The sequence below is a fragment of the Bos indicus genome, chromosome 9 (assembly GCF_029378745.1).
Source record: "Bos indicus isolate NIAB-ARS_2022 breed Sahiwal x Tharparkar chromosome 9, NIAB-ARS_B.indTharparkar_mat_pri_1.0, whole genome shotgun sequence".
In the NCBI taxonomy this organism is placed as follows: Eukaryota; Metazoa; Chordata; class Mammalia; order Artiodactyla; family Bovidae; genus Bos; species Bos indicus.
Genome location: NC_091768.1, coordinates 102,880,966 through 102,903,904, shown reverse-complemented (window position 1 = coordinate 102,903,904; position 22,939 = coordinate 102,880,966). Strand labels below are relative to the sequence as shown.

The following is a 22,939-nucleotide window of genomic DNA, read 5'->3' as shown; positions in this document are numbered from 1 at the left end:
GGCTGGGGGGCGGATGTGCCCCCACAGGAAGCTCCCCGCAGGGACCAGATGCCCTCAGAGCTCGGGAGACGTAGGAAAGGCAGTAGCTTAACCACTTAGAAACGGAGGTGGGGGCCGTACGGTCGTCCCGAGGACTCCCTTGACTCAAACTCCTAATGATGAGGATTAGCTGGTCTTCTGCTCAACCCCACGACACTCGTACTGAAAGCAGCCTACAAGGCACCGAACAGCAGAAGGAAAAGTACTGAAAACAAGGAGTTTAAAATGCTTATTTTATACGGAATTTCATAATCAGCTGCAACAATTTTCATGGTTTCTTTATTTTAAAAAATTAAGCTATTGATCCATTAACTGAAACTACTTTAAAAAGAGTTGCTGAGACTTCCTTGTCAGTCCCGGGGGCAGGGTTCGACCCCTGCTCAGGGAACTAAGATCCCGAATGCCTGACTGTGAGGCCAGCAAAAAGAGTATATTTTAAAACAATAAAATAAAATGAAAACAAAAAGAGTTGCTCAAGTTTATAATATGTTATCACAATAAGACTGATTCAGACAACGGGCCTGGCAGACGAGCACCGAGCCTGAGGGCAGTCGATGCAGCCCAGGACTGGTCGCCTTCCAAGAGGCCGCTGTACTCTAAAGGGCCTGGACTTTCATGTTCAGTGACAGTGGTCAATAAAGGAGCTAAAACTGTAGCAATTCATTTTGTGATGGTCATAATACAGCTAGGACATCTTTTAAAACTTTAATTTATGGAGACTTTCAGACAGACACAAAATTGGATAGGGCAGGACAGAGGACCCTCACCCAGTATCTTTGGGCTTCCCTGTGGCTCAGACAGTAAAGAACCCGCCTGCAATGCAGGAGACCGGGTCCAACCCCTGGTCAGGAAGATCCCCTGGAGAAGGGAATGGCTACCCACTCCTGTACTCTCGCCTGGAAAGTTCCATGGACAGGCTACAGTCCACGGGGTCGCAAAAGAGTCAGACACGACTGATATTTTTCACCTCCAGGATGCGTTCACTAGAATCTCCAGTGAAGAACCTTCCCTCCTCAGTGATGCGTTTGCCCTGAAACAAGTTCATCAGGAAGGGCCACAGAAGGTCTCCTTCTTTCTTTATCACGTCTCAGAGTAAAGGACCCACATGCCAGCGCTCTCCCAAGCTGGTCAACGAGATCTAAAAATAGTAATAGCTGTGAACTGAAGGTTTTCGTAAGAGCATGTTATTTTGGTCTGTGTCATTCACCCCCTAAGCTCCACTGTTCCGTCTGACACCCGTGGGCGCTCTGTTAAATAGGCTCTGAGTCCTCCAGCAGGAAGCCCTGACCCTTCCCCTTCCCCTGTCCCAGGCTCGTCAGGACCTGTGACCCATGACCCCTTAAGGAACCCCACCGCCCTGCACCCACTGCTGCTTCTGGCCTTTTCAACGGATAAATGTGAGCAAAGAAAGTGAAGTGAGAGTCGCTCAGTCACGTCCCACTCTTTGCGACCCCATGGCCTACATCATCCATGGAATTCTCCAGGCCAGGATACTGGAGTGGGTAGCCTTTCCCTTCTGCAGGGGATCTTCCCAAACCAGGGATCAAACCCAGGTCTCCCGCATTGCAGGCGGATTATTTATCAGCTGAGCCACCAGGGAAGCTCAAATATGAGGAAAATTGGGCTTTAAAGGGAAAAGACAATTATGAGTTCATAACAGAAGTGTCTGTTTCAAATTTACACGACTAAGTTCATTCTTAAGTCTATTCGTTTTATACTTGCACTTCTTTCCTGCAAACGTTAGGACTCACTCATGTGCATGGATTGACGTGGGGGCTGGAGAATTAATGAAAGGGGTGTGGCTTCCCTCCCTTAGAGCTACAGGCGAACAGCCTTATGGGCTCACATGGGACAGGCACCCAACGCCTCACGAATTCCACGTCTGATAGAAATCAAGAAACAGAAACATTAACTAAGAAAGCATCAATAAAGGAAGAGGTGCTTCCTATTCACTCAGCCTCCAAATCACTCAGCGGTGGCATATTTGAACCGTCAGACGGAACGCTCCCAGATACAAAGTGTAAGGAAAATTCACTCACGTCATCGACTGCGTGGACCACTCCTCCGGACACGGAGCTGAGGGATAAACAGCATGGAAGACACGCGTTACGATGGAGCTCCTGCCGCCCCCATATCCCAGACTTCGGGCTCGCTTCCGGCTCCCCCCTCTCGGTCCCTGGCGTCCTGCGTCTGGGTCTCGACTTCTCTGTCCTTTCTTCCGCTCCCGCTCCCCTCCCCTTATCTTGGCGCATTTTCCCCACACACCTCCGCTCTGTTGGGTACTTTTGCATTCTCTAGCTGTGCTGTGGGACACGTACGTCTACATGTAAACGCCTCCTACACAGACAGCCTGAGTGGGGAGCTTGGGATGACCGACACAAAGAAAGGCCTGCCGAGGTCTCTGCCTGCAGGAGCCCCAGTTCGCAACTGCAAACCCAGAGAGAGGCGACACGCGCCAGCGCTGGAAGTGAGTAACCGCAAATGACAGGAGAACGTGAAACCCAGTTCACGACGCCTCTCGGGAAGCTTCACCACGCTGAACAGCCCAGGGCGGTGCTGTCTGACAGACTTCTGTGATGATGAGCCGTCCAGCGGCGCACCTGAGACGTGGCCGGAGCAGCTGAGAAGCTACGCGTCCAGATTACTTAACTTTAATTCATTTAGTCACAGACCACCTGAGGCAGGAAGTGACCCCGTCAGGCAGCACAGAAGCAGATTAGTAATGCGACGGGGCCATCTGCAAACAGCACCCAGAGCACGTTCACGGAGACGCCACGTTTCGGGACCGCTGGCTGCTGGACCGCACTGCAGAGCTAGACACTCCACCACTTGTTTCACGCGCAGGACTGACCGAGGGCTTCCTAAAGGCCCTGCAAGGCCAAGCGCTGCACTGTAGCTCGTGCGGAGAGCAGAGCGGACGGGCCTTCACAGAAGAAGGACGTGCGGGCGGGGCACGGGGAGGGCCTCGGTGAGCGCAGTCACAGGGGCGGGTGTGAGCGGCCACCGCGAGCCCTCGGGCGGGCCTGGCCCGACCCGGCGGGGCAGAGGACGCTGTGGGCTGAGCGGGACGCGGGCCGGGGAGGCCCAGAGTCAGGAGCTGCTCCGACGGGCCGCCCCGTGGAGACGGCCACCGGGCATGTGTTTCATCGGAGAAAGAAGGGAAAGTCAGGGTTATGATTTTCAAGGAAACGAACTTCAGGTAACTTGATGTCACCCGTCACCACGGACACTTTCTCTCAGTCGGGAGCTGAGTAGTGACCACCCCTGATCTCTGAGGGGCTCTGGGGGCAATCAGAGGGCAGGGACCAGCAAGAGCGGCCTGCACCACTAAAGGCTGCCCGAGCGCCTGGGCAGCAGGGCCCCTACGACCCCTCTCTTTCTTGCTCAGATGTTTTGGCCGCGTTCAGGCACATTCCAGAGAGACTGGCAGCCACTCACTCACTTAGCAAGTCAGCTCCATCCAGAAAAGGGCCTCATCCAGAGACCAGAACATAGGAGGCAGGTGCCGCTTCTGTGCTCTGTCCCTAAACACACACACGCGTGTGCACACAACACACATATGCAGACAACACACAACACATGTGTGTCCATAACACACACCACACACGTGTGCATACAACACACACACAACATACACACCACATGTGTGTTCACACACGTAAACACACATGTGTGCACATGTACGCGCACAGAGTGAGGAAGCAGGTTACCTGTCTGGTGAGACCGGCTCCTGAGCCTCGTCATCGAAGGGCAGCAGAGGGCGGATCCGACAGTGGACTCTGATGTTGCCCTTCAGCTCCTGAAGCAGCAGGTTTCCTGTGAGCCTGGGAGCGCGTGGAACCCAGGGACCATTTCCTCGAAGAGCGTCTGCTAAGGACTTTCCCGAGACGTGAGCGCTGGACTTTCCCACAAGCCTCAACGAGTGAGAAAACCCCTCGGAGCAGGGAGTGTCTGTGTCACCTCAAATGACACAGATGTTTTTAAAAATTCACTCTTACATTTGCTCACGTGGCAGATGATTACCATGGGGCTGTGCACATCGAGAGGCTGCCGTGTAACCGCGCCCCGGGCTAATCTCTCAGGGATTCGAGAAGGCTTCTGAGCGGCTTGTCACCCAGACCCTCCCAGGGGTAGATGTGAGGAGACGATGCAGAAACAGAGACGAAGAATAAGGCCCTGAACCTCCACCAGCACAGCCCGGGAGCCACAGCTGCCTGCACCGGGACTCACAGAGCTGAGGCACCCGCTATCTTAGGAATTCACAGCAGGAGCGTGTTGAGTGTAGCCCCGTGGACATGGCCACGTTTCCACAGGGCTGTGCCTGGGTCCCTCCAACAGGGAGCTCCTGTCTCCTGGGTGAGCTGAGTCACCACTACACGCTCCTTACTGGAGCCTCTGACCCGCGGCCCTTTGACGCCTTTGGGGCCACACTGAGGGGGCCCTTCCTGGAGCCTCTGACCCGCGGCCCTCTGACGCCTTTGGGGCCACACTGAAGGGGCCCTTCCTGGAGCCTCTGACCCGCGGCCCTCTGACAGCTTTGGGGCCACACTGAAGGGGCCCTTCCTGGAGCCTCTGACCCTCGGCCCTCTGACAGCTTTGGGGCCACACTGAAGGGGCCCTTCCTGGAGCCTCTGACCCGAGGCCCTCTGACAGCTTTGGGGCCACACTGAGGGGCCCTTCCTGGAGCCTCTGACCCGAGGCCCTTTGACAGCTTTGGGGCCACACTGAAGGGGCCCTTCCTGGAGCCTCTGACCCGCGGCCCTCTGACAGCTTTGGGGCCACACTGAAGGGGCCCTTCCTGGAGCCTCTGACCCGCGGCCCTCTGACAGCTTTGGGGCCACACTGAGGGGCCCTTCCTGGAGCCTCTGACCCGAGGCCCTTTGACAGCTTTGGGGCCACACTGAAGGGGCCCTTCCTGGAGCCTCTGACCCGCGGCCCTCTGACAGCTTTGGGGCCACACTGAGGGGGCCCTTCCTGGAGCCTCTGACCCGAGGCCCTTTGACGCCTTTGGGGCCACACTGAAGGGCCCTTCCTCTCCCAGCTTGTTGGAAGCCCTGCTCCTGCATCCCCCGGAAACCTTCCTGCCTGCTCACCCTGCCAGCCCTCGCTTCTCCAGGGCATGTCCACCGTCCTCCTGACACGGCTGAGATCAACCCAGCCCTTCCGCGTCCTTCCTGAAGCGTCATGTCGGGGACAAGAAGCACGTCTCTAGGCAGAGGGAGCCCCCTCCTTCTCGGAGGGGGCTTCTGTCTACACCACTGGGTAAACCAATAGCTTCCTTGGCAGCCATGGACACGAATGGCCAGCCCCCACCAGGACTCCACGGACACCTTGTGCCTTGGTGCCCAGGGGACTCTGGAGCCATCAGCTCCTCCTCCTCAGCTCCTCAGCCTTTGGAGACAGTCCCAGAAAGCAGGAGAAATAGCTGCAGGCTTGCCAGATGCCCACAAACATCCCAGGCCAGAAATCCGGATGCGGGGAAGAAGCCGCGGCTTCTCAGGGAGCCGTGCGGACCCTTGGGACCCAAGAGGCCTGGGGAGAGGTGGCCGCTGGACGAGGTGGGGGATGCCCGGAGGTGGCGGCTGAAGGGAGACCACCAGTCATCCGGGGGTTATCACAGCTGCGAGTGACAGGAGCGACCTCCCAGGACAGGTGGGCAGCCAGAGGCAGGTCAGAGGAGCCTGGAGGCCAAGGGACAGCGACCCCGGGGGACTTGTCACCCGAGCTTGGGCTGCAGGTCGGCCAGAGGGCCCACGAGTAGCCACAGTAACGGCGGCTCAGAGGGTGGGGGGACACCGGCTCTAACTGCTGGTCTGCCTAGAAACGGACCTCGGCCCAGCCAGGTGGTGCTGGCGCTGGCGGGGCCACACCCGGTCCCCACACAAGTGCCCGGTGTTCTGGGGACAGGCCAGGTGCAACCTGCTGAAATATTTTGCTGTTCAACCTGTCTGCGATCAATTCCTTCCAAACTGGTATCTTCAAAGTCATCAGCCTGCCTGCTTATTTCTATCGTCACATGAAATTAGGGCCCAAAGAGTCCGGGTCTGGACGGAGGCCGGAGCACATCCCCAGGCCTTGCCCAGCTGTCACCTCTGCACAGACACTGGCTGGGTGGACAAGAGCTGGCGAGGAGGCAGGGCCTGCCCCCTGTGCCCGCGAGCGTCTCAGAGGCGGCTCAGGCTTTACTGGGCTCCTGTCCTGCTTGGGGGTCTCCGCCTCTGCAAACTGCTTCCCCACCCACGCCCGCCGGCCCGCCCGAAGGCCCCCCAGGTGCTGGGTGGTCACCTCCCGCCACCGCATCGCCCAGCCTGGCCTAGGGGCCCAGCCCTGTCCCCGACAGAGCAGCCAGAGGACCGGGGAGGCGGCGGCCCCCGCGGGGGGACAAGGACCCCCACCCACACTGCCCCCGTTGTCAGGGTCGGGCGGAGGGTCACCCACCGCCAGGGCGTCCTGCAGCCGCCGCCGCTCCCGCAGCTCCCGCTGCCAGCGCTCTGTCACATCCCTCAGGGACTGCTCCAGACGCCCCGCCTCCGCCGAACAGGCTGCTGCAGGCAAGGTCACCCCGTCGGAGCGGCTCCCGAGGGCCCGGCCCCTTCCACCAGCCCTGGGTCCAGTGCGCTGCAGGCTGGGCCCTTGGCAGCCAGGGCACCAAAATACAGCCTGTGCCAGCCTCAGGGAAGGCCCTGGGTCTCAGGACAGCGGCCATGGATGCTCATCTCCATCCTGATGGCCTACACCATGGTCTGGACAGGGGTGGGGGGCACAGGGTGGGTTCCTGGGGTGCCATGGTGGGGCAGGGGGCACTATGTGGGTTCCTGGGGTGCCATGGTGGGGCAGGGGGCCACAAGGTGGGTTCCTGGGCACCATGGTGGGGGCCCTTACACAGAGGGCCCTGTTCAGCCACAGGTTAAGGTCAAGAGGTCAAGCGGTCACCCAGAGAGCAGGGACTCAGTCCTGCCCGTGAGCTGTCAGGCCCCCAGCACTGAGGGGGCTGGATGCCCAGGCCCCAGGCGGGCTGCTCGCGGCATCTCGGTCGGGGTCTGTCTTACCCAGCAGAGCCTCGCAGTGGAGCTGGGCCGTCTGGACGGCCTGAACTATCTCAGAAAGACAGTCCCGATACTCCTCCCGGTAACTCTGGAGAAGCCCCCGAGAAGAGGACCGAAGCGCCTCCATCTCTCGTTTCAGCTTCTGCAAAACAAGGACCCACACGACTAACATGATGGGCATGGCTGCTGCTCATCACAGCGCACTCACCGGACTTCCACAGGGTGAGGACACAGCCCGCCCCGGCACAAGGCACAACCACACACGGTCGATCAGACCCAGATCTGGTCAGGCCGTTGTCCTCAACCCAGACCCAGGCACGCTCGCCAGGCACACAGACACGCCCCGGCTCCCTCCCAGCACTGAGCCCAGACCTGGGGTCTGCACTTCACAAAGTAGCCTGGGTGGCTTTACACACTTGTGCAGCTGAAGTGCTTAAGAAAATCAGGTCTTTCACCAGCTTCCGTAGGAAGCGCAGCCCATGGCCCAGTGGAGAGTTCGCCTGTAACGATTTTCCGCCTGCTGTTTACTTCCTGCGACAGGGGGCTCCCCTCCCGGGAACAAAGCTCTAATCTACTCCCCAGGCGTGAGAACAATGCCCGCCTGGGTTATAAACGTGCACAGCGGAATTCCAGGCACGCAAACACTGGATTCCAGAGCCCCGGGAACAATGCGACAGCCCAGCTGAACAGCACTGAAATAACTTGGAGGTATGCTGGCGCGAAGACCGGTCCATGAAGTGAAAGGATGGAGGTGCTGCCCTTTAATACCAAACGCTTAACTCATGGAGCCCTAACTGGGCTGAAACACACGTTCTTGGTCCCTTTCCTAAGTCTTTCTGGCTATAAAGTGGGGACCGTTTCAGTGTGTTTAGGAAACATTTTCATAAAACATCAAAACTAAATTGAATTAAATTATTTTCACTTTGTGGAATGCAGATAAAGTTATATACTTCACTAAAGGATGGATTAATTTTACCCAGTTGGAAGAGAATGAAGAATTAATTCCATACAAACCCATTCTAAATAAACTAATGCAGCTCATGCTGGGGGCGGGGCGGGGAACCACCCCAGGGCAAACTAACCCTATTAACAGATGGTGCTTCTATTGCTGCAATGATGATCTTTTTTCCTTCTAATCTTTACCCAGGTCACACTGTTTGTAACAAAAGGGGAACAGCGCTCGAAAGGCACCCACCCTGGAGAATCGCCGGCGGACTGTGTGCCTCGCCCCCCGCTCCTGCCAGGAGCCGCAGTGCTTTAAAGGAGGTGCTCTCTTGGATAATCTGCTGTGCTGCTGCTAACTTGCTTCAGTCGTGTCCGACTCTGTGCAACCCCATAGACGGCAGCCCACCAGGCTTCCCTGTCCCTGGGATTCTCCAGGCAAGAACACTGGAGTGGGTTGCCATTTCTTCTCCAATGCATGAAAGTGAAAACTGAAAGTGAAGTCGCTCAGTCGTGTCCGACTCTTAGCGACCCCATGGACTGCAGCCTACCAGGCTCCTCCATCCATGGGATTTTCCAGGCAAGAGGACTGGAGTGGGGTGCCATTGCTGTACAAACACCATTTAATGAGATGTGTACGAGCCAGTTTTCTGACATTTGACGCGAAGCGTGGGTGAGAGCAACTGTGACGTATGAAATTCCACAACCAGGAGCATGCAGCACTCCGCCTTGCGGCCAAGACGCGTTTCCTTCCTGTCTCTGCACGAGGCCTCAATCGGACTCTGAGGTTTAGCCTTCTCTTTAGTTTCGGAAAGCAGAATGCCCACGGTGAACTGCGTCTACTACTGATTATAAAAATGGGAATCATTTTGTCGTTTAATAAACAAGACCACGCAGTCGCCTGTGATGGAAAGTCCACACGTAACACCCTGTGGGGCTTTGCTTCCTGAAACGAAGGCTGCTTGTGATTCCATGAGAGTGGATCGTCAGGCTTCCCTGGTGGCTCAGTGGTGGAGACTCCACCTGCCAGTGCAGGAGACAAGGGTTCGATGCCTGCCCGGGGAGGATCCCACATGCCGCAGGGCAGCAATGTCCGTGAGCCACAACTGCTGAGGCTGTGCTCTGGAGTCTGGGAACTGCTACCGCTGAGCCCCTGAGCCCAGCTCCTGGGGCTGGTGCGCCCTGGAGCATGTGTCCACAGCAGGAGAAGCTGCTGCAACGAGGAGCCCGAGCACTGCAACACGGACTCCGGCCTGAGCTGCTGGTGGGGAGGCCAGAGGCTCCCATGGTCTCTGGTGGGGCAGGGCCCACTTGCCACAACTGGAGAAAAGGCCGAACAGCAACAAAGACCCAGCACAGACAAAAATAAACAAGGAAGTTATTTTAAAAGAGCAGATCCACCGTGATAATCCACAATGGAAAAGAATATTTAGAAACCCGAACGTGCGAATGTGAGTGAATCACTTCTCTGTACAGCAGAGACTAACGCGACATTGTCAGTCAACTAAACTCCCATAACACAAACGCCGCCCCAGCTGCTGCTGCTGCGTCGCTTCAGTCGCGTCCGACTCTGTGTGACCCCATAGACGGCAGCCCAGCAGGCTTCCCCGTCCCTGGGATTCTCCAGCCAAGAACGCTGGAGTGGGCTGCCATTTCCTCCTCCAGTGCATGAAAGTGAAAAGTGAAAGTGAAAGCAGAGCACATCTATCTTGACCCGCACGACTCACACAATTCCCCAGAAAATAACCACTCTCTCGACTGAACACAAACGCTCCTCCCGCGAGTGAAGACGGACCCCAGGGAGTCCTCACCTGGGCAGCGAGGCAGAGCCGGGTCAGGGCGGAGAGAGAGTGTCCTCGCCAGGGCATCTGCTCCCTGAGAAGTGCGTGTGTCTCTGCCCTGCGGTCCCTTCCGGTCACTTTCCAGGACTGTGGCCCAGAAGAGAGGAAAAGACAACTTAGAGCATTGGGACAGACACAGGGGCCTTTTCTCTGACGGAAACACTTCCTGATTGTCCGCAGGATGCCAATCTGCCCACCAGGAGCCACTGCCCAGGCCACAGGCAAGCTCAGGGGCCACAGGGCATCAGTTTAGTCGCTCAGTCGTGTCCGACTCTTTGTGATCCCATGGACTGCAGCACGCCAGGCTTCCCTGTCCATCACTAACTCCCAGAGTTTATTCAAACTCATGTCCATTGAGTCGGTGATGCCATCGAACCATCTCATCCTCTGTCGTCCCCTTCTCCTCCTGCCCTCAATCTTTCCCAGCATCAGAGTCTTTTCAAATGAGTCAGCTCTTCGCATGAGGTGGCCAAAGTATTAGAGCTTCAGCTTCAGCATCAGTCCTTCCAATGAACACCCAAGACTGATCTCCTTTAGGATGGACTGGTTGGATCTCCTTGCAGTCCAAGGGACTCTCAAGAGTCTTCTCCAACATCACAGTTCGAAGAAATCAATTCTTCAGTGCTCAGCTTTCTTCATGGTCCAACTCTCACATCCATACATGACGACTGGGAAAACCACAGCTTCAACTGTACAGACCTTTGTAGGCAAAGTAACGTCTCTGCTTTTTAATACGCTGTTGAGGCTTGTCATTGCTTTTCTTCGAGGAGAAGCGTCTTTTAATTTTATGGCTGTGGTCTCTGTTTGCAGTTCTCCCCAGAACTGCCAGCAGTGATTCTGGAGCCCAAGAAAACAAAGTCTGTCACCGTTTCCATTGTTCCCCATGGATTTGCCATGAGTGGTGGGACTGCAGGGCACCGGCCACCGAAACAAGCCTGCAAGGACCAGGCTGGGCGAGCAGGGCCCAGGTCAGTGCTGCTTCAGGGGCAGGGAGGGCGCAGCGGGGAGCAGCAATTAGGAGGCCCCGGGGTGAGGGGAGCAGCCCACGGCCGGGGGCCCAGCGGGGGAGCCCAGAGGCCCCCACCATCTCCAGCGGGGGCGGGGCCTGCGGGCGACTCCCTGGAGGAGCCACAGGTGGTGGACGTCGAGGAGGACTTGCAGCCCAGGCGCATGTTCTGAAAGCTCACGCTGGTGCCTGCGGGGAGGACGGGGGGAAGGGGACAAGGCGCTCAGACTGCGGACGGCGGGCCCTCGTGGTCTGGACGTCAGAGCATCACCGTGTGAACAGCGATGGGTCAAACTCTCAGGATGGGACGGAAACACGGGCTCCGGCCTGAGCCGCTGGCGGGGAGGGCAGGGAGGCCCTGGGCACAGCCAGCCAGCTTGGGCTTCCCTTCGTTCTGTTTGACTCCCACGGGCTTCTCTAGGTGTTCGCACTCTCGCACTACGTCCTCACGAGCCAGCGGACGCTGCAAAGTTTCTCCGCAGAACAGCAAGCTCACGTCCCCACGCAGTGAGAACGCGTGGTTAAACCACCCACGACCCTGCCTTACCACCTGCCTGGGAGACAGACACACAGCTCAGAAGCCACATGAGAGGTGGGCGCGCACTCCATTCCATCAGCGGAAACCGCTGCTTGTCTTCTGGGGCCGGGCAGAGGGCAGAGGAGATGGCCGGGGGTCCGGTGGGGCATCCCGGTGAGGACACAGGCCCGTCCTGTCCGGAGAGTGTGCTGGGGGCCCACACCCGGCTGGTGGGACTCCAGCCTCTGGGCAGGGGCACAGGGGACACTGGAGGTAATGCCATTTGCAGGGGGCACCAGGACAGAGGCCCCGAGGCGTGTGCTTGGAAGAGGGCACATGGACCCCGGAGGCCGGGCAGGACCGAGCGAGGGCGGGACCAGACGCTGAGCTCTGGGCAGAGGCCAACCGCCCAGGGGATGGGGCTCGGCACCTGAGCAGCCGGTCTCGCGGGAAGGGCAGCCCTGCCCGGAGCGCCAGGGGACGCAGCCGACACAGTGTCAGACCCCGGAGGGGAGGAGGCCCCCACTGACACCAGAGGCCAGCGCCCCTGCCAGGACGAGGGGCCAGGTGGCAGGGCTGGAGGAGCAGAGGCTGGGGAAGAGGGAGGAGGTTTCAGATGTTTCTCAGGGAGGGCGACCCCCAGGGAGAGGGAGAGAACCAGGAGTCAGGCTGGATGAAGACCAACACGAACACAGGGCCCCTCGGGCAAAGGACACGGGGCTCGTCCAGGCGACTGCGAAACGAACACGGGAGTGAGTGTGAATCCTGGGAGGGCCGCAGTCCCACCATCGGGACGACAGCTGTCTCGGCCTGCACAGCAGGGGGTGAAAATGAGACCACCGTTTCGTGGCAGGTCCTTGAGTGCTGGACACACCGGCGCAGACACAGAGTCTGCTCCCACCGAGGCCGGGGGCTGAGCCAATGGTGTCGGATGCCGTGACAGAATGGGGGATGTGGGCCACAGAGACTGAGATTTTTCTGTCAATTTTCAGACAAGAATACAGGGACTCATAAATGCTCGAAATTTTACAGGCTGTATCTGACATTCTATATCTAATGATCTTACATGTAAAACAAGCAAAAAAAATTGTCTCAATGACAAGCTGGAAAAATGGTTGGCATTCCGAAGCTCCCCCACTGGTGGAACGAGCTGTGGTCCTGGAGAAGACACTTGAGAGTCCTTTGGACTGCAAGGAGATCCAACCAGTCCATCCTAAAGGAAATCAGTCCTGAATATTCACTGCAAGGATTGATGCTGAAGTTGAAGCTCCAATACTTCGGCCACCTGATGCGAAGAACTGACTCATTGGAAAAGACCCTGATGCTGGGAAAGACTGAAGGTGGGAGAAGAGGCGACTGAGGATGAGATGGCTGGATGGCATCACTGACTCGATGGACCTGAGTTTGAGCAAGCCCCGGGAGCTGGTGACAGACAGGGAGGCCTGGCGTGCTGCAGTCCATGGGGTTGCAAAGAGTCGGACGCGCCTGAGCGGCTGCAGAACAACCACTGAGGCTGATGGTGCAGACACATGTGGAAACCCCAAACACGCGCCGGGAGTTTATTCTCAGGTGTGAGCAGCCCCGGCCACAAGGGGTTCCAGGCAGTGACCTGCCGGGGCAGCCTGAGTCCAGGACGATGAGGCCGGGGAAATGCCGCAGAATGAGTTCAGGGTGTCACCTTCCATCAGTTCAGGCCAGCTGGAGGCCGAGAGAAGCCATACAATAAGTGTGCTCAGAAGCTTCAGAAAATCACAGACTTGAAGGGGAGCTAATAAATTAATATGCGCTTTGTTTAAAGCTAGTGTGACTAGCCCTAAATTAACAGGCAGTTTTAGTGTGACTACATTTTTTCAGTGAAACAACAGGGTTATCTGCAGGGCGCCGGGAGCCTGAAGCTTGCTTCCCCCGGGGATGGTCGGGGGCCCTCCAGGGAGCGGGAGTGATTCAATGGGGGTGGGTGGGTTTTCTGTCGCCGCTGTAACAACGCACCCCAAGCTGGGAGGCTGGACTGCGCCAACGTTTTCCTCCCGTCCTGAGGCCAGCCTTCCAAGACCCAGGGCAGAGCTGCGTGCCCTGCGAGGCCCGGGGGGCCCTCCCCTCCACTGGTCCTGATGTCGTCAGGCCCCTCTTCTTGAGTCTTCCGCATTTCCCTCCTTTGTCCTCTGTCACCGCTGCCTCCGTCCTACAAGGCCCCACCCCAAATCCAATCCCGTCTGCAGAGGTCTTATCCCTGGTCAAGGTCACGTCCACAGCATCCAGAATTAGGAGGGAATGGACATCTCTGGGGGCCACTTTCCAGCTGACCAAAGGTGGCCACAGCCAGTCACGTAGGAATAAGCAAAGCAGGATCCGCCAGCATTCCCCATGTGTCAAAGCGAAGGACAAATCTGCAAGAGAAGTTGGGCAGCACTGCTTTGAGCGCTGCCTCCTTTTTCTCTGGCTGTGGTGAGGGAGGCAGATGACGCGGGTAGAATCACACACAGGTTCATCTTCGGGGCGGAAGGGAGAGGTCGACAGCTGACTGCGGTGCTGGGATTGTAGCCGTGAGCTTACTGAACACCGGCCCATACATTTCACCCGAGTGAATGTCTGGTACCTGCGTAAGTCCTCAATAAAGCTGGCTTTAAAAGCACAGGCAGCTTGTTAATTTATTACTTCCTAAATACTCATGAGCACAGAGATAATAGAAAGTCAGACCTACAGATGGTTCAGCATAAGATACTTTAAAGGGTCCTTGCTGGGGGAAGAAGAGCATCTCAACACTTTCTTCTGCAGAGCCTGAAACAAATCTGGACGCTGAGTCACCACACACCGGACATAATCCATCCCAACCGCGAGACAGGTAAGAGTATTACCTCCGCCAGTTTCAGGTGAAGAAGAGCGTTCTCCGTTTCCAGCTCAACTATTCTCTCCTCTTTGGCCTACAACCAAGGATCCAGAAAGCAAACGACCAGCGTCAGTGACAGTCACCAGCAGCTGCCTCCACCCCCAGAACGATGGCTCACACACAAGGCTGCAAGCTCTTGGCCGGCAAGGAGGGGAGCAGGCGGTGGCGGGGGCTGGAGGGCCACCCGGGACCCTGGTGGACCCCCGGCCCTTGTCTGCGACCCCGGGGCCCAGGTGAGAGCCCCAGACCAGCAGCTAGGGGCTTGCTAGAAGCCCAGAATCTGGGACCCTCCCATCCCAAATGGACCCAAGTCTGCATTTCAGTACGTTCTCCAGGTCACGGTGGGCACACGCAAGCTGGAAAGGCGGGGCTCCACAGACGTTGCTCATCAAAACCCACTGCTTCTTTCCTTTTGTTCACTTACTCAGAATACACTTGTTAGAAACCGACTGTGTGCCAGGGACCTTCCAGGGGCTGTGGAGTCAGCACCCTTGTGGGGTAACTCACACACCCGTGGATGGAGCCGGTGAGCGGAGAGAGTAGCAGCTCCGCTAGAACTGAAACAGGCAATGTGAGCTCGGACAGGCCACTCCCTGGAGGGGGGCGGGTGAAGGGGGGAGCCCGTGCAAAGGCCATGTGGCAGGAGTGAGCTTAGCAAGCGCAGGCACAGAGGGAAGGCCAGTCAGCCTGGGGCACGGCAGCGAGGGTTCCCTGACCCCTGGAGGGAGGCGTGAGCAGGCAGGAAGGAGCTGCAGAGCTCAGGGCGGAGGAGTCTCAGTATTAGCCACGCACGGATGCTGAGAGCACCAGCTCCTTGGGGGTCTGGGGGAGAGGACAGTGCCAGCTCCCGGGAAGGCGGGTTCAGGCGGGGCCCTCCCGCTGGGGAGCCTTCCTTCCCCCAGGCTTTGACGAGCAGCTCACAAGGAACCCGGTCAGTTCAGGACATGTGAACTTTGTGGACATGTGAACTCTATGTGACTGCTGAGAAAACCCGAAACCTGGAGCCATCTAGATTTCTGTTATCCAACGCAGTCAATTTTACCTCTTAAAAAACAACGCCTCAAATATTTCCCTGAGAGTTCGCTTAATCCTAAGATCCCACCAGCTCTTACCTCGACAGGTGCAATGGTCAACACCCACCCCCAACTGCAGCTGTCCTAAGCGACAGCTCACACACCACTCGCCCAGCTGAGTGGACGATTCAGAGACTCTTAAGTACATTCATAGCTGTGCGACAGTCGCCAAAACTAACTTCAGAATCTGTTCACCACCCCCAAAAGAAACCCACATCATCACCCCTGACTCGCCACACCCAGCGCTGGGAAACCACTCACTCACTTCCAGTTCCTGCATTTCTGCCAGTTCTGGACACTGTAAATAGAGTCATACGAAGTGGGGTCCTCTGTGACAGGCTTCCTCCCCTCAGCACACATTTTTAAGGCGTAACTGCATCGCGGCATGTTTCAGCATCTCGTTCCTTTATTGCCTGATACTATCCCATTGTTCGGAGGGGCCACACCTGTCATTCACCAGCTGAGGGCCAGCGGGGCGGCCTCCCCTCTTTGGCTGTGATGAAGGGGGCTGCTCTGAGAGTCCCTCCCTTTGCTGAGGACGCTCTCCTCAAGCTTGCGCGTGCCCTAGGACTGGCACTGCACGCAGGGCCCGTCTGCAGCCGGTGGAGGAAACGCCGGGCTGCATTCATTTCACACCCCCACCCGCAGCGTGCGTGAACTCCGGCTCCTCTGGCCCGCCCAGCTGCCCTCTGTTTTTCTGATGACAGTCCTCCAGGGAGTGCGCAGCAGCACCTTGCTGGGGTCTGGCCTGGATGTGCCTGGTGGCTGGTGGCCCCGAGCACTGTTTCAGAGGGCAAGCCTTACCCACCCTCAGGGGGCAAATTCCCTCCAAAACATCTGGTCATCTTTGCTGTTACCGCTCACTGCTATGGAGTAGAAACACCACGGACTTCTGTGTATTGACCGTGTATCCCACCACCTTGCTGAGCTCGTCTTGTTCAGTTGCAAAGTCATGTCCGACTCTTTGTGACCCCATGGTCTGCAGCACGCCAGGCTTTCCTGTCCTTCACTATCCCCTAGAGCTTGCTTAAACTCATGTGTATTGAGTCGGTGATGCCATCCAACCATCTCACCCTCTGTTGTCTCCTTCTCCTCCTGCCTTCAATCTTTCCCAGCATCAGGGACTTTTCCAATGAATCAGCTCTTCACATCAGGTGGCCAAAGTACTGGAGTTTCAGCTTCAGCATCAGTCCTTCCAATGAATATTCAGGACTGATTTCCTCTAGGATGGACTGGTTGGATCTCCTTGCAGTCCAAGGGACTCTCAAGAGTCTTCTCCAACACCACAGTTCAAAAGCATCAATCCTTCAGTGCTCGGCTTTCTTTATGGTCCAACTCTCACATCCCTAAATGACTACTGGCAAAACCATAGCTGACCTCACTTTTTAGTGCTAATAGTTTTTTAGGTGTTTTTTTGGTGGGGGGACGTGTGAATTCCTTAGGGTTTTCTGTGTATGAGATCATGTCATGTACAAACAGTCTTCTTTCCTGATCCACATGCCACCCCCCCATTATCTTATCTAATCATCCTGACTAACGCTGCCAGGATGAGACTGGACACAAGCGGGGACGACGAGCACCTTCCTCTCATTCATCATTAAGGACAAGGCCTGATGGTCGCTGTGGGTTTGCACGGGTGCCCTTTATCAGGTTGATGGATTCCTCTCTGTTCCTAGATGGCTGAGTGCTTTTTCACGAAGAGGAGCTGAATATTGTCAAATGCTGATTTCTGGGTTGATTGAAATAAGGGTGGAGGTTTTGGCCTTTATTCTAGTGATGTGGTTTATTACATTAACTGATTTTTGTTGCTAGACCAACTCTGCATTTGGGGATAAACCCAATTGCAGTTTAGTGATGATGTATAACCCTTACCCTTTATGTACACTGCTGGGTTCCGTTTGCCAATGTTTGTTAAAGTTTGAATCTAGATTCGTAAGAGACTCTGATCTGTAGATTCCCTGAGGTACTTATGTGTGGCTGTGCTGTCAGCGTGATCCTGTCCTCACGGAGCAGGAAGCGTCCCTTCCTCTTTTATTTTCTGGAAGTTTATGAAAGACTGGAGTTAGCTCCTCTGTAAACATTTGGTAAAAATTGCCATTGGAGCCATCTGGGCCTGGGCTTTACTCTGTGAGGGTTTTTTTCATTTATTAATCTCTTTACTTCTTCCAGCTCTGTTGACATTTTCTAGTTCTTCCTGAATCAGCTTTGGCAGTTTTGTCTTTAAAGCATTTGACCATTTCCCCCCAGGTATCTAATCAGTCCGCAGTGCTGCTCACAGTATTTTCGTATAATCCTTTTTATCTCTGCAAGGTTGGCAGTCAAGCTCTCTTTTATTCTTGATTTTATTAACGTGAGTCTTCTCTCCATCAACCTAAAGCCTTGTCAATGTTGTGCATCTTTTCCAGGAGCCAGCTTCTGCTTTTGATGATTCTCCCCATAGCTTTCCTTTTGTCTATTCCTCTTATTTCTGTTCTAATCTTTAGTGTTTCCATCCTTCTTCTAGGTTGGGTCTCATTTTCCTTATCCAGTGTGTCCTGAGGTGAGGTTAGGTCATTGGCACGAGATCTACCTTCTTTTTAAAATATAGGTGCTTAAATAAATTTCCTTTTAAGCTCTGCTTTGGCTGCATCCCATAAATTTTAGTGTGTGGAACCTTAATTTTCATTCATCTCAAAATATTTCCTAATCTCTTTTTGGATTTCTTCTTTAAATTGTTGGTTATTTAGAAGGTGTTTTTAATTTTTACATATTTGTGAATTTATCAAAGTCCTCTCTGTCATTAATTCCTGGCTTCCCTCTATTGCAATATGATAACATACTGCATCTGATTTCTGCCCGTTTCAATTTACTGAGGCTTGTTTCACGGCCTTGCATGCTGCCAGTCCGGGGCCCACCCTGCCCACCACACAGCCCCGCTAAGGTCACCCCCGGGGCAGGTCATTCCTGAACCCCTGACCCCACTCGCACCTCCCCAGGACTTGGTTCCACCTGCTCCGAGGAGACACTCTGGACCCAGGTGAGGCCCACGGTGGCTGGACCAGAATGGCCGACCACACCCTGGAGCCCCATCAGTTCCTTTCCGAGCTGACATTTACTTTGTGAGTATGAATTTAACTCAGATGACCATTATATCTACCACTATGGGCAGGAATCCCTTAGAAGAAATGGAGTAACCCTCACAGTCAAAATGAGTCCGAAATGCAGTACTTGGGTGTAATCTCAAAAACGAGAGAATGATCTCTGTTTGTTTCCAAGGGAAACCATTCAATATCCAAGTCTATGCCCCGACCACTGATGCTGAAGAAGCTGAAGCTGAACGGTTCTATGAAGACCAACAAGACCTTCTAGAACTAACATCCAAAAAAGATGTCCTTTTCATTATAGGGGACTGGATGCAAAAGTAGGGAGTCGAGAGACACCTGGAGTAACAGGCAAGTTTGGCCTTGGAGGACAAAACGAAGCAGGGCAAAGGCGAAAAGAGTTTTGCCAAGAAAACACACTGGTCATAACGAACACCCTCTTCCAACAACACAAGAGACGACTCTACACATGGACATCACCAGATGGCCAATACTGAAAGCAGATTGATTATATTCTTTGTAGTCAAAGATGGAGAAGCCCTATACAGTCAGCAAAAATAAGACCAAGAGCTGACTGTGGCTCAGATCATGAACTCAGTAAGGAGTTCAAAATTTAGACTTGAAGAAAGTAGGGAAAACCACTAGGCCATTCAGGTGTGACCTAAATCAAATCCCTTATGATTATACAGTGGAAGTGACAAACAGATTCAAGGGATTAGATCTGATAGGCAGAATGCCTGAAGAAATATGGACGGAGGTTCATGACATTGCAGAGGAGGCAGTGATCAAGACCATCCCCAAGAAAAAGAAATGCAAAAAGGCAAAATGGTTGTCTGAGGAGGCCTTACAAATAGCTGAGAAAAGAAGAGAAGTGAAAGGCAAGGGAGAAAAGAAAAGATATACCCATCTGAATGCAGAGTTCCAAAGAATAGTAAGGAGAGATAAGAAAGCCTTCCTAAGTGAACAATGCAAAGAAATAAAGGAAAACAATAGAATGGGAAAGACTAGAGATCTCTTCAAGAAAATTAGACATACCAAGGGAACATTTCATGCAAAGATGGGCTCAATAAAGGACAGAAATGGTATGGACCTAACAGAAGCAGAAGACATTAAGAAGAGATGGCAAGAATACACAGAAGAGCTCTACAAAAAAGATCTCAGTGACCCAGATAACCATGATGGTGTGATCACTCACCTAGAACCAGACATCCTGGAATGTGAAGTCAAGTCGGCCTTAGAAAGCATCACTACAAACAAAGCTAGTAGAGGTGATGGAATTCCAGTTGAGCTATTTCAAACCCTAAAAGATGATGCTGTGAAAGTGCTGCACTCAATATGCCAGCAAATTTGGAAAACTCAGCAGTGGCCACAGGACTGGAAAAGGTCAGTTTTCATTCCAATCCCAAAGAAAGGCAATGCCAAAGAACGCTCAAACTACCGCACAATTGCACTCGTCTCACACGCTAGCAAAGTAATGCTCAAAATTCTCCAAGCCAGGCTTCAGCAGTACATGAACCATGAACTTCCACATGTTCAAGCTGGATTTAGAAAAGGGACAGCATATTAAAAAGCAGAGACGTTACTTTGTCAACAGAGGTCCATCTAGTCAAAGCTATTGTTTTCCAGTAATCATGGATGGATGTGAGTTGGAGTATAAAGAAAGCTGAGCATGGAAGAATTGATGCTTGTGAATTGTGGCGTTGGAGAAGACACTTGAGAGTCCCTTGGACTGCAAGGAGGTCCAACCAGTCCATCCTAAAGGAAATCAGTCCTGAGTATTCACTGGAAGGACTAATGCTGAAGCTGAAACTCCAATACTTGGTCCACCTGATGTGAAGAACTGACTCATTGGAAAATACTCTCATGCTGGGAAAGATTGAAGGCAGGAGGAGAAGGGGGTGACTGAGGATGAGATTTCGGTGTTGACCATCTGGTGATGTCCATGTGTAGAGTCTTCTCTTGTGTTGTTGGAAGAGGGTGTTTGCTATGACCAGTACGTTCTCTTGGCAAAACTCTATTAGTCTTTGCCCTGCTTCATTCTGTATCCCAAGGCCAAATTTGCCTGTTACTCCAGGTGTTTCTTTACTTCCTACTTTTGCATTCCAGTCCCCTATAATGAAAAGGACATCTTTTTTGGGTGTTAGTTCTAAAAGGTCTTGTAGGTCCTTAGAACCATTCAGCTTCAGCTTCTTCAGCGTTACTGGTTGGGGCATAGACTTGGATTACTGTGATATTGAATGGTTTGCCTTGGAAACGAACAGAGATCATTCTGTCATTTTTGAGATTGCATCAAAGTACTGCCTTTCAGACTCTTTTGTTGACCATGATGGCTACTCCATTTCTTCTGAGGGATTCCTGCCTGCAGTAGTAGATATAATGGTCATCTGAGTTAAATTCACCCATTCCAGTCCATTTTAGTTTGCTGATTCCTATGGCAGAAAGTGAAGAGGAACTAAAAAGTCTCGATGAAAGTGAAAGTGGAGAGTGAAAAAGTTGGCTTAAAGCTCAACATTCAGAAAACTAAGATCATGACATCTGGTCCCATCACTTCATGGGAAATAGATGGGGAAACAGTGTCAGACTTTATTTTTTGGGGGCTCCAAAATCACTGCAGATGGTGACTGCAGCCATGAAATTAAAAGACGCTTACTCCTTGGAAGAAAAGTTGTGACCAACCTAGATAGCATATTGAAAAGCAGAGACATTACTTTGCCAACAAAGGTCTGTCTAGTCAAGGCTGTAGTTTTTCCCGTGGTCATGTATGGCTGTGAGAGTTGGACTGTAAAGAAAGCTGAGTGCTGAAGAACTGATGCTTTTGAACTGTGGTGTTGGAGAAGACTCTTGAGAGTCCCTTGGACTGCAAGGAGATCAGCCCTGGGATTTCTTTGGAAGGAATGATGCTAAAGCTGAAACTCCAGTACTTTGGTCACCTCATGCGAAGAGTTGACTCATTGGAAAAGACTCTGATGCTGGGAGGGGATTGGGGGCAGGAGGAGGAGGGGACGACAGAGGCTGAGATGGCTGGATGGCATCACTGACTCGATGGACGTGAGTCTGAGTGAACTCAGGGAGCTGGTGATGGACAGGGACGCCTGGCGTGCTGCGGTTCATGGGGTCGCAAAGAGTCAGACACAACTGAGTGACTGAACTAAACTGAACTGAACTGAGGATGAGATGGTTGGATGGCAGCACCGTCTCGACGGACATGAGTTTGAGCAAGCTCTGGGAGTTGGTGATGGACAGGGAGGCCCCGTGTGCTGCAGTCCATGGGGTCGCAAAGAGTCAGACATGACTGAGCGACTGAACAGCAACAATATTCCTCTTCCTCAATTGCGTGTCCCCCGAGGGCCGGGGAGACAGCCTACTCCTCTTGCCTGATCTCTGACATTTAGCCCAGGGCTCAGAAGACAGTCAGTAAAGTGGGGGTGGGGCGTGGAGGGAGAGACGTCCCTGGAGGGGGGACACTGAGACCCTTCGGGGGTGGGGATGGGGAAGGCAGTGAGCGGGGAGGCGGGGATGCCCACCGCTGGCCCCAGGCGGGGGTGGAGCTTCGGTGGCGGGGCGGGGCTCAGCGATCAGCCAAAACCCGCTGGGGATAAGTGGTGCCTTGAGTTGAGGGGCGGTGGGGTGCAGGTGGCCTGGGGTCCCGGGTCCCTCACCTGCAGTTGACGCTGCAGCTGCCTCGCCCGCAGCTCCCAGAAGCACCCCCAACGGCTGCTCCGCACTGGCATCGTCTTGGCCTGTGGGCCGTGGGTGGTTGCCAAGGCGATGCGGGTGCGGGGCGGGGCGGAGTGAGTGGGGTGGGAGGGGGGCGCGCGGGTGGACGTGTAGGGGTACCGGGGGGAGGGGGGGCAGTTTGGGGGGGGGGCGTCCAGGGGGGCAGGGGTCCTGGCAGGAGGGGCCCCGGGGGCAGGAGGGGCCCGGGCTCTGTGGCCCACACCTGCCCGGAAGGATGACGCGCAGTGACCGTCGGGCGCAGGGCCGCGTGGATGGAGCGCGGAGATGTGTCTTCTGGCCCCAGGGCCCGGCGGACAGGGCTCGGAAGGCTCTGGGCCGGGCCGGGTCGGTGGGGACAAGGACCCCTGCCCCTCACCTTCTGCGCGGTGACCTGCCTCCAGCCCTGCGTCCTGAGCACTGCAGCTGCGGCAGCTCCTGAGCAAACTGCTGCCCCCGTGGCTTGGGGGCGTCCCAGCCCGAAGGGCGTCTCCACACACAGCGGAGATGAGCTGGCCACCGCTGGACTCTGGGCCCTCCATGCTGGGTGCCCCCGGGAGGGTGACTGCGAGACGGAGGCCCTCCGGAGGCCGGGCTCAGCTGGGATCCCAGGTGAGGCCCCGCCCAGGGCCGCCAGACCCTGGCCCCACCCACAGGCCCCTCTCCCTGCTCTGATCGGTGGGGAAGGGGGTCCATGGTTCCTTTGGCTGCCGCAGGAGACAGGGCTCCTTCCTGAGAGGAGACCGGGATGGAGAAGATGAAACTGCAGCAGCGGGATTTTTCAAGTATCTAAT

At 54.9% G+C, this 22,939-nt stretch overlaps 1 protein-coding gene across 3 annotated transcripts in view; it reads right to left on the bottom strand.

Moving 5' to 3' along the window:
- The window catches only part of KIF25 (kinesin family member 25), a 44,667-nt gene extending 22,446 nt beyond the window's left edge, over nucleotides 1-22,221 (bottom strand). The window contains exons 1-7 of one of the 3 annotated variants that reach the window (XM_070796543.1): nucleotides 22,091-22,221; nucleotides 14,247-14,312; nucleotides 9,839-9,955; nucleotides 7,089-7,227; nucleotides 6,478-6,584; nucleotides 3,750-3,838; nucleotides 2,079-2,115 (exon numbers count right to left, since the gene is read on the bottom strand). In XM_070796543.1, the coding sequence (XP_070652644.1) occupies nucleotides 2,079-2,115; nucleotides 3,750-3,838; nucleotides 6,478-6,584; nucleotides 7,089-7,227; nucleotides 9,839-9,955; nucleotides 14,247-14,312; nucleotides 22,091-22,162 (627 nt within the window). In that variant the 5' untranslated portion in view covers nucleotides 22,163-22,221. The remainder of the gene's footprint in view (nucleotides 1-2,078; nucleotides 2,116-3,749; nucleotides 3,839-6,477; nucleotides 6,585-7,088; nucleotides 7,228-9,838; nucleotides 9,956-14,246; nucleotides 14,313-22,090) is intronic. The other 2 variants (XM_070796544.1, XM_070796545.1) reach the window with 2 other exon arrangements.
- Between the last annotated feature and the right edge of the window lie 718 nt (nucleotides 22,222-22,939).